This window comes from Hordeum vulgare, chromosome 5H (genome assembly GCF_904849725.1).
Source record: "Hordeum vulgare subsp. vulgare chromosome 5H, MorexV3_pseudomolecules_assembly, whole genome shotgun sequence".
In the NCBI taxonomy this organism is placed as follows: domain Eukaryota; kingdom Viridiplantae; phylum Streptophyta; class Magnoliopsida; order Poales; family Poaceae; genus Hordeum; species Hordeum vulgare.
In genome coordinates this window covers 527,495,002-527,506,259 of record NC_058522.1, presented here as the reverse complement: position 1 = coordinate 527,506,259, position 11,258 = coordinate 527,495,002, and the positions used below count along the sequence as shown (strand labels likewise).

Genomic DNA, 11,258 nt, shown 5'->3' with positions numbered 1-11,258 from the left:
GTAAGAGCGTAGCTGGCACGCCCTTGAAACTGCCCTGGATGCATGCCATCTCTTCCTTTATGACGTTCCTGGTCCTCCCGTGCTTCCGGTGTATCTTTTGACTTCCCATACAAGCCTAGGAAGCCTAGAATATTCACGCAGAGATTCTTCGTCAGGTGCATCACGTCGATTGCCGAGTGGACCTCATGGACTTCCCAGTAGGGTAGCTCCCAAAATATAGATTTCTTCTTCCACATGGGTACGCGCTTATCAGGGCCGTTAGGAACAGGTTGGCTGCCAGGACCCTTTCCAAAGATTACTTTTAAATCTTTGACCATATCAAATACTTCAGCACCAGTACGGATGACAGGCTTCCCCCGGGGTTCTGTCTTGCCATTGAAATGCTTGCCTTTTTTCTTTAAGGGATGCTTGGGCGGAAGAAAACGACGATTGTACGGGTACACATTCTTCCTACATTTGTCTAGATATATACTTTCTGTCTGATCCAAACAGTGCGTGCATGCATTGTATCCCTTGTTTGACTGTCCTGAAATGTTACTAAGAGCAGGCCAATCATTGATGGTTACGAAAAGCAACGCTCGAAGGTCAAATTCCTCTTGTTTGTGCTCGTCCCACACACGTACACCTGGTTCGGCCCACAGCTGTAAAAGTTCATCAACTAATGGCCTTAGGTACACATCAATATCATTGCCGGGTTGCTTTGGACCTTGGATAAGCACTGGCATCATAATTAACTTCCGCTTCATGCACAACCAAGGAGGAAGGTTGTAGATACATAGAGTAATGGGCCAGGTGCTGTGACTGCAACTCTGCTCCCCAAAAGGATTCATGCCATCTGTACCCAGACCTAACCATAAGTTCCTTGCGTCAGATGCAAATCTCGGGAACTCTCTCTCGATTTTTCTCCACTGCAGACCATCAGCGGTGTGCCTCAACTTATCGTCTTTCATACGATCTTCCGTGTGCCATCGCAACAACTTCACATGATCTTTATTTCTGAACAGACGTTTCAACCGTGGTATTATAGGAGCATACCACATCACCTTGGCAGGAACCCTCTTCCTGGGTGGCTCGCCCTCAATATCACCAGGGTCATCTTTTCTGATCTTATACCGCAATGTAGTGCATACCAGGCATTTATCCATATTCTCGTACTTCTCACCACGGTAGAGGATGCAGTCATTAGGGCATGCATGTATCTTCTGCACGTCTAATCCTAGAGGACAGACAAGCTTCTTTGCTTCGTACGTGCTGGCGGGCAATTCGTTCTTTCTTGAAGCATCTTCTTCATTAGTACCAGCAACTTTTCGAATGATGAGTCAGTCACACCGGTCTCTGCCTTCCACTTCAGCAATTCCAGTGTGCTACCCAGCTTCTTCTGGCCATCTTCACAAGTTCGGTACAACAATTTGTTGTGGTCGTGTAACATCTGCTCGAACTGCAACCTCTCCTTTTCTGTGTCGCAACCTCGCCGTGCATCAGAAATGACCCGGCCAAGATCATCAGCGGGCTCATCTGGTTCCCGTTCTTCATCCTGATCTTCTTCTTCATTGTCTTCCATTGCGGTATCAGCATACTCAGGGAACATAGATTGATAGTTGTCATCATCGTTCTCTTCTTCTTCATCGTCGTCTTCCATCATAACCCCTCTTTCTCCGTGCTTGGTCCAAACATTATAGCCCAACATAAAACCGGGCTGAAGCAGGTGGCTCTGAATGACTCTTGAGGAAGTGTAATCCTTCTCATTCCGACATTCAACACATGGACAAAACATATAGCCACCACCATGCTTGTTCGCATCGGCTGCATCTCGAAAAGAATGCATGCCTTCTGTGTAAGCGTCTGTGCGTCGATCACCGTACATCCATGGATGGCTCATCTGTGTTATACGACAGTATATCAAATACAATCACGATCCTAAAAATTAGTACCGCACGGTCTAAACGAGGAAATATAGTTGCTAACCTTTTAGAATAAGTAGAAATAAAGAGGAAGAGGTTTAAGCGTGGCTCAGGCATCTCATATCGTAGTTGTGTTCGGTGAACTGAAGCGGCATCGCTCTAACACACATTTCAACAAACACCTCTAGTGCATCAAAAAAAAGTGGAGAGCTAGCACACACCCACAATCCTCCATCCAAGAAAAATGCAAGGAAGAGGGAAGAGGGGGGCTGTGCTATATATAGGCAGAGGACTTTAGTCCCGGTTTGAGACACAAACTCGGACTAAAGGTGGCGTACATGCGGGCTGCCCACCGCGTAGCCCTTTAGTCCCGGTTTGGGACACGAACCGGGACTAAAGGCTCCTTACGGGCCGGGACTAAAGCCTCGAGGGAGGCATTGAGAATTGGGGCGATGTGGCCGGGCCTTTAGTCCCGGCCCAGAGGCAGGCCGGGACTAAAGGGTCCCGGCCAAAGGCCCGTTTCCACTAGTGGATGGTTAGAGAGACTATGGTATCTCATCCCATCAGGGTTGAAATCCTGATGCTCGCATTTATTTTTGAATTTATTTTAGGATTTTCGATGATGTGCATTTAGTGAAAGGAGATGTTCCACTCGATGATGAGGTGTCTATAGTGACTTCGTAAATTTCAAGATGATATGTGGGCTCAGTCTCTCGAAGATGCTCATAGGGATAGGTTGTGCGTGTGTGCATTCATAAGATGAATGTATGTGCGTGTATATGAAAGCTTACGTCTGTACTGTGTTTAAAATAAAAAAGGAAAGTTCCTTTTTATGATATAAATTTTACGCGGGCAAATAATATGGATGATCTCACTTTTAACAAGTCGAACACAATCGGGATATGCCCTAAATGCGAAACTAAATACCATCTAACTATGGTTACATCTGTTTTTTTAGGCAACTATGGTTACATCTCTTAATAAAGAGATTTCTGATCATACCACTTATGTTGGACAAGGCCGTCAAGGGGCATGTGTAAGCTATGCGCTTGCATAGGGGCTCCAAAATTAAAGGGACCCCTTTAGGGTCCATATACGTGTGTGCATGGTATGAAAATTTTCAATTTTAGGCCAAATGTTGCCTCCCCCTTCCCCTTACTGATTTGGTCAATCCTGGTCACCATGGAAGCTGAGAGAAATTGTGTGTAAGGTATGTAGTCGCGATCCAAAGAAGAGAAAGGAAAAGTTTTGAACAGGAAGACGAGAACAGAAGAAAACGATCCAGCTAGAGGCCTAGAGAGATGGGTAATAAGGAAGGCCCAATAGAATATAAGGACGTATTAGACGGCCCATTCTTTTTTTTGTACACGGTCCATTCTTTTTCTGTAGACAGCCCAATCATTTTCTTCTATACACAACCTTTTTGACGTTCCCAATTCCTATTGACTAAAATTGATTAGGGAACCATCGCACGATCAGATCAAGCGCCGCCGCCCTCCGCTATTGCATCGCCGCGTGAGGCGACATCATCCACTGTCGCCTCCCTACAACACTTCCCAGGTTCGTTGAAAAAATGGTGTTGGATGGAGTAGAAGGGAGTCCGCCTGTTGCCCCTGCCGATGTCGTCCACGTAGGAGCCAACATCGCCACGGCCACAACTACGACAACGCGTCCCGCTCAAAATTGCAAGCGACCAGCCAATAGAGGCAGCAAACAACAGGTTCTTGTGATCTCCCCTAATTTTCTCCTCTTTGGTTCTATCATTCTTTATATTTATTTTGTCACATTGGCCTAATGCTTGCAATTTGAATAATGAAATCAATTACCAATTTCATGTTATAGGGGCCCAAAAAGATGAAGGAGGTTGATTCCTTTTTCACGTTGTGTTATTAGATTGTATTGTGGCTTCAATTATTTTCTCTTTAAAAGTCTGCCCCGGGAAACTTGAAGTCGTGGATCCGCCACTGCTCACCTGGGTTGGAGGATCCTACAAGAACTTGGTTCCCTTAATACAAAAATATTGAAGGCAGTATATTTTCCTGACACCTCCTTTCTTGATGCTACAGTGGGGGTCCCCCCATCATTCACAAATTTGACGGTCTATCATTGAAGGTAGAGATGTTCTTGCTCAAGGCTTAATAAGGAGGATCGGTAATGGTGCAACAACTGAAATTTGGGACCATAACTGGATCCCACGTGAAGGCACCATGAGGCCTATCACTAGCCCATAGGATATTGCGGTTGTCATGGTAAATGAATTAATTGATGAGGCTAGTGCTCCATGGCGAGAATCTTTCATCACAGACGTATTTTTACCTATGGATGTGTCAGCTATCTTGAGCATACCTCTATACGCATGGTCGATGGACGGCTTCTAGTCATGGTCATATGAAAAGAAAGGAAATTGTTCACTACGATCGGCTTATTAGATGTTGCTCAATAGAAAGTTAACTCGTGAAGGGTGGCTATTTCATGAAGGAGGGTCTTCAGATTCTAAGCAGGAAACAAAAGATTGGATAAAATTGTGGAGTACACAGTTCCCTCGAAGCTGAAAATCTTCTTATGAAGACTCGCTCAGCATTCACTCTCCGCATTTGATGTTCTAGAGCATCGTCACATGACTGACTCTCTCACATGTGTGCTATATGGGCAGCCAGACTCATGGCATCACGCACTAATTGAGTGCTCATCCTCAAGACGGGATTGAATACAATAGAAGAAGGTCCATGGGTGCAAAAATAGAAAAAATATGTATGGGCCATCAGATCGTGGATGAATGGTTCAGATTCTAATGGATGGTTCTGAATGCACATGTGCTAGGTTCTTTGCACAAAATTCCCTTGGTTCTAGTCTTTTTGCTTTCAAAATCATGTTCTCCTTGCTAGTAATGCAATAGCGCAGACCCAAATCCCCCAACACGTAGCAGCTACCGACGATCTCGCTTCCCCGACGCCGACCAACCAACCCTCTCGATTTCCTCCACGTTGCGAATGGTGGTGACAGGCCAGATCTGGTGCCTAGTTGGGCGACCACGCCCAGTGGAGGTCCAGATCAAACACCCGACCGTCTCGCCGCCAGCCGTCTGTCTGCCTTGACGGACCTCCCTGTTGTAACCTACGACCTTGTGCGAACAAGTCTTGGAAGGTACTCTGCTCTGACATCCGGAGCACAACCTCGCTCCATCTTTGCCCCAACCCAACCAACCCATTCTCTACCAGCCACGTGCACTCCTGCGCATCTAACTCCGCCATTTGTGAACATCGGAGAAGAAAACTCTAGTTTACACGTATGCTTGTTAGTGAGGTTGCTACCAATCTACCATAACCCGTGTGCCGATTGGGGTTTGGCCTGTGGTCGTGGGGTCGGTGCCCGAGTGAACCACTCATCAGGGGAGGTGTCATGCTTACGAACCCGATAACCATGCCTCGGATCCCCATACGGACCTCTCGGGAGAGGAGGAAATCTTCGGCGTCTTCCGGATGCATGAGGGTTGTGTGTCGACTTCACAGTGTCCGCTCAGACAGACTTGTTGTGGATGCGATACTATGATTGTGACACCGCAAAGTTCTATTGCACGGCGGTCTTTAGCAGAGTCTGGATCTGCCGAATGCCATCCCGAGCCACGGAGTCACTCGGTTGAATGGAATTAGCGACCTGAGTGGCCGCGACGAGGTTATGTAAAGGTGTTCGCATCACCTCGGTGTTGCACTGGCGGCCGTTTGGAAACAACTGCCATCGGTTGCGACTGGATTTGGGTTGATCCCTCGTGACTCAGGTATCGAGTGAGCGCTGAAGCCGCTCAAGTTGTTCACGCTCGACCAGAGTGGCCTGGCGCGCATTCTTCAGGGCTATCTCCTCCGGGGTATTCCCCGTGATGAGGGTATGCACAGCTTGTTCATTCCTCCGCCTAAGTTCCTACCGTTGTTGCTCATTGAGCGACTGGGGAACATGGTGGCCAGAGTCGGCATGACGACGCTCGCCATCGCCGTGTCCGTGGGAATTCCGTGCGAAAAAAACAATGGATCCTCCCTTGGCCATGTCGGCCATCAGGACCTCCACAGCGTCCCCGTTGCTTTCGTAGTCGAACTCGTCGAACGAATTGTCGCCTGATGAAGGGAAAAGGCTGACAGTGGGCCCATCTGGGTCGAGCATGGCCACCTTCCCTAATGTGTCATGAAGGGCTACCACATGCTTTATCCAACGCTGCAACTGTGAGCGCGCGGAGCACTTGCAACGAACCACAGCGAGACGGGGGGGTTCCGAATGATACGCCATCGACGACTCTCGAATCAGGACCCCCGTGCGCTATCGCGCTAAAGTGCAAAGCACCTTGAGCGGGCAGAGCGTCGTGTCCAACGGCGCGTCCTGTAGCCACGCCGAGTCGTCGACGGTGAATCTGAGGTAACCAAAGAGGATCTCGCCGGCGAGTGTCATCGTGATGACGGAAAGAATGGAAATTCCAAATTCCTAAGGTGGGCACCAGCTATCAAGGGAATGAACCTGACAATAGTACCAGGGGTACGAACGAGGGGCGAAGCCTAGCTACGACCTAGTGGTTACACTCGAATGTACGAGTTGAGGCCCCACTCAGGAGTGGTAAAGACCCTACGTCTCGATCCCGGAGACTCGTGTTTGCTTATGGGGGGTGTGAGAATAATAAGTGCTCAACCCTTGTCCACGAGCTCGGGTGCGGCTTATATAGAGTGTGCTACGACTCGCGAGCGACATTACAAGGGTGAGTTAATGCTAATAACTACAGAAGTTACTAGTAACAACAACTCTAACTCTGGCGTTACCGGTAACACCGGTCTTCGCTTGACTTTATGTGGTAGTTTAAGTTTGTTGTCGTTGCAGTCTCTTCATCGTCTGCACCTTGCTTTACTCCGAGCGTCGGGGAACATCCGACTGACCGAAGGTGGTCCGAGTGATCTTGAGCATCCGAGTGAGAATCTTTTTGCCCGAGAGAGACCGAGACTGCATCGATAACTTTGAGGGCATTGATTTCCATGTGGGGCCTTAGGTGGGTCGTGCAATGCAAGTTCGTGGCCCTACCCCTAATGTACAACCCCATCACCCAAGTCTATTGACTTATAAGTTTACAAATGCTACAAATTCCTCGGTGCCTTTTTATTATTATTTACTTTTCACTTTGAAACTTCCAACCACACTACTTAATTGCTTGCAAATAACGAGACAAGGGGATTGACAACCCTCTTGCCCGCGTTGGGTGCAAGTGTTTGTTTCTCTTGTGTGTAGTCGCTGAAGATGGGGGTTGGTTGTTACTCCTATTAGTTCGATAAACAATGGTTCTCTACTGAGGGGAATACTTACCTATATTGTGCTGCATCACCCATTCCTCTTCACGGAAAACCAACGCAGATCACAAGCATCATCCACTTAGTTGCATATCTAGTCAACCAAATTACTTGTTGAGCCTTAATATTGTTAAAAGAAATTAAAAATTGTTAGTCGCCTGTTCACCCCCCTCGAGTCGACCATACTGATCCTTTCACTTAGCACGATGAAATGGTCCAAGTTAGAATCAATTTAGAGGAATTACAAACACTTTATGCATTCATTTTGGAAATTTTGACAAAAATAAACTTGCCAGCGCCCTCGAACTGAAGATCCAAAATCAGGAGGTTGTCTAATTCGTCCATTCGAATCCAACGAGCCCAAGAACGCACAAATCAGATTTGCATTAGCAAATGGCAACCAAAATATGGAACACAACGCACATCTTCGAGAAGAGAAGCTAGGGTCATACTAGGTGATCTAGGTGAAGGGATTCGATGTAACTTCCACGTTTCTTCATTGATTTCATCTTCGTTATTCTCACAAGATCCTTGGACGTCAAGGAAAGCAATGTAAAAGGTTGGGACCCACCTAGAGCCCTTCGATCAAAGGAGAGGAGGTGGATCCATGAAGGAAAACCGTGGAGGTGGGTTATTTATACACCAAAACCCTAGTCGTTGTATATCCCATGTCCCATGGCCACCACAAAATCAGTCTCATCGACTTCACCAGACAAAAAGGCATTGGGGTTGTGCCAAGCCTTCATATCCATCCATTGCAACCTTGAAGGAAGGTTGGAGAGGAAGACACCAAAGGCGAGGGAGAATTGGTGACAGTTGCTTGTGTGTTTGATCACGGGTCGTGACAAATTTGGTTTGATTTTTCGCTAATTAATCATCAACCGGCTTCTTAATCGATGTAAATGCAAGTCTTTTCCTTTGTTATTTTTTCCCCAAGTAATGACCCACTACAAGTGTTGCTTAATGGTTAGTGTGATGTGGGAAGACTATTTTTATTGACGTAATTCACATTTTTGAGTTGCAAGGAAAATTCTTTCTGTTTGAGGAGGTTTCGGATGCATCCCGAATATTTTTTTTCTACTCCATCTATTCCTAAATATAAGTCTTTTTAAAGATTTCACTACGAACTATATGCGGTCTAAATATAAGTCTTTTTAGAGATTCCACTACGTATTACATACGATATGTAATACGTGGTGGATCTCTAAAAAGACTTATATTAGAAACGAATGGACTATAAGGCAGTGTATTGTATTCAAAATCAAAATCCCAGTAGCTTCATATTCAAAAGTGACCTGGAGGATAGGCGTTTCAAGGAATTTCAAATGGCAACTAAAAAAAAGAAATTTGAAATGGCACGGTGCACTAATGGGACAAATATTGAGTGTTGATTTTAGCCTTTTAGTTCAAATATTGGTACTTGGTAGCAAATGGGTATCACAAGACGTGCCCATCTTTTGGACATCTTTGCCTTTCACCAAAAACCAGACGCACTTTCTTTCTAAAAAAAACAAAACAAAAAAGGCAGGCGCACACATGCCCACACATAAAGAACCCCTGACTCGCCACGTCACCGATCCGTGTGCACCCATCCTCTACCGTTCGATTACGCCAGCCCGAGCAATCCTATCCGTCCATCCACGTTACCATCGCCACCATGCGATCCATCCATCTCAGTCTCACTCACTCCTCCTCAGTTCTTATCCGGAGCGTTCCGATCCAACTCTCTCCTCTCGCACGCACTCGCAGCAGACCTCCTCTCGGGCAGAAAAATTCCCCACCCCTCCCTCCCTCCTCGTCCCCGCCGCCACGCCATGGCCGCCGAGGAGGTCGCCAAGCCGCCCACTCTCCCGCACTATCCCGAGGTACTACCCGAGCCGCCGTTTCTTGAGGTCTTCGTGTTTGTTTCTGGTCTTTGGTCGACGGTTGCTGCAAAGATTTACATCTTGTTGGGTTCATGTGGTGCTGGAGCTTGATTTCTCACGTTGATCTGTGTTTTTTGGACGAGTTCAGATGATCCTGGCGGCCATCGAGGCGCTGAACGACAAGAACGGGTCGAACAAGTCCGCCATCTCCAAGTACATCGAGGGCAAGTACGGCGACCTCCCCAAGGAGCACGCGTCGCTGCTGGCGGCGCATCTGCTGCGCATGAAGGAGTCCGGCCAGCTCCTCTTCCTCAAGAACAACTACTTCCGCACCGACAGGCCGAACGCGCCGCCCAAGCGGGGCCGGGGCCGCCCGCGCAAGCCCTTGGACCCCAACGCGCCACCCAAGCCCGCCTCCCCGCGCCCCCGCGGCCGCCCTGCCAAGCCCAAGGACCCCGAGGCCGAGGCCGCCAATCCGCCCAAGAAGGCCAAGACGTCCCCTCCCTCTGCCGTCGACGGATCCGCCTCCGCCAAGCGCGGCCGCGGCCGTCCCCCCAAGGCACGCCCCGCCGAGCCGGCGGCGGCCTGAGTCTCCTCCGTCCTCTCTGTTGGTTTCTTTAGATCATCCGGGTGCTGGTTAATCTTGTTCTGTAGCGCTTAATAATTGTCGGTCGCTATCTTTAGTTGTAGTGGTGCTTAATTGCCGGGATCGCCGTGTCGTGATTAGGAGCGTTTATTGTGTCGCCGTCGCCGTTGCTGTCGTGGTCGTGGCGCTGCCGCCGTTGTTGTAACCGAAGGAAGGTTGATTAGGATGTTGAGTGTGCTGATTGTTCAGCTAATGTGGATCTGTTTGTACAATCGATGGACGGGATTAACGGTGTTGGTTAGTGATGATGATGTGCATGTCCTCGTCACTGTGACTGGATAGAGTTTTGATCGATGATCACACCTCCGTTTAGCGGAGAGGCAGTATGATTCATTCACCAAGCAGCAGGAGTGAAAATGAGGACCGAAGGAGCGCTGTGATGGGCCGGGGACTGTAACCTTGATCCGCCTCGGAACGAGCTGGTGCCTGCAACTCGCTGGCCTGGTACCACAGGCTTCGAGGGATAGAAACACACTGGCCTTGATTAGACCCTTTCGCCTAGTCACTGTCAATCGGGTACCACAGCACAGACTCGAGGAATTATCCAAGTAGGCAACCTGCTCCTTTTGACTTGGCAGCTGAGGTACATCTTATATTCGAGACAACCTCATTTATCTCGTATGGTCTTTCGACAAAAAATTGATCTCGTCAACCACAAGTCTACAACATTGGTTGGACATACAATGGCATACTGTGCGAGGTACTGGTTATCAGAATACAATGAGTCTATGAGCCAGTTCTTTTCACCTCGTACTTCTTCAGAATCATAATTCTGTGAAACTGCCCACATAATCGTCTGGCCATAGAATTGTCTGTTCAATTATTTTCTGTAATTCTAAAGTGTAATTGTTGTATGAGTTGTCTGTTGAAATGACTCAAACGCCGATAGATTTAAATGATTGATGAATTGCTAACACTTGATTATTTCTAACAAAAAAAGCTGCAAATCTAATAAAGTATATAATATTATAATACAAAATCGAGTTGCAAATATCATAAAGCGCTTAATATTATAATTTAGAACCAGCGTTGGAAATGTCATTGCTTAATATTATAAGTTAAAAACGAGTTGCAAACTACAAATAGATGATGGGTCTCAAGGTACAAGACTGACAACAATAGCCTCACGTGTAGCGACCATGGCACCGTCATCTTCAGGTGTTTCTTCACGCGGTAACACATTAGCACCTGTAAACAGCCGTGGAGGTTGCACGTACGCGTCATTGTCAAACTTGTTAAAATGCTCATCACGTAACTTGCTATCATGCATGCACTCATGACCATCTTTTGGGTCTCCGGTTTGTATCGTGGTATGCCTTGGAGAATACGCCATTTCATTTTGAGAACGCCAAATGATCTTTCGATAACATTTTTACAAAGCAAAATGACGATGGTTGGATGTCTCATACCTCCCCAAGGGAGGATGTTGTTGAAAATCAGGTACGTGACACCGTTGCCCTTTGCATGCTGCTAGATATCCAACTCTGGTGGGATATCCGAAGTCGACAAGGTAGTATTTATCTACAATAAG

At 47.3% G+C, this 11,258-nt stretch overlaps 1 protein-coding gene across 1 annotated transcript; it reads left to right on the top strand.

Moving 5' to 3' along the window:
* The first annotated feature begins 8,920 nt into the window (after positions 1–8,920).
* LOC123452257 (HMG-Y-related protein A-like) lies at positions 8,921–9,975 on the top strand. The gene is made up of 2 exons (XM_045128886.1): positions 8,921–9,081; positions 9,230–9,975. Exons 1-2 carry the CDS (start codon positions 9,031–9,033, stop codon positions 9,668–9,670), a joined length of 492 nt encoding a protein of 163 aa, XP_044984821.1. The 5' UTR covers positions 8,921–9,030; the 3' UTR covers positions 9,671–9,975.
* Positions 9,976–11,258: the final 1,283 nt, after the last annotated feature.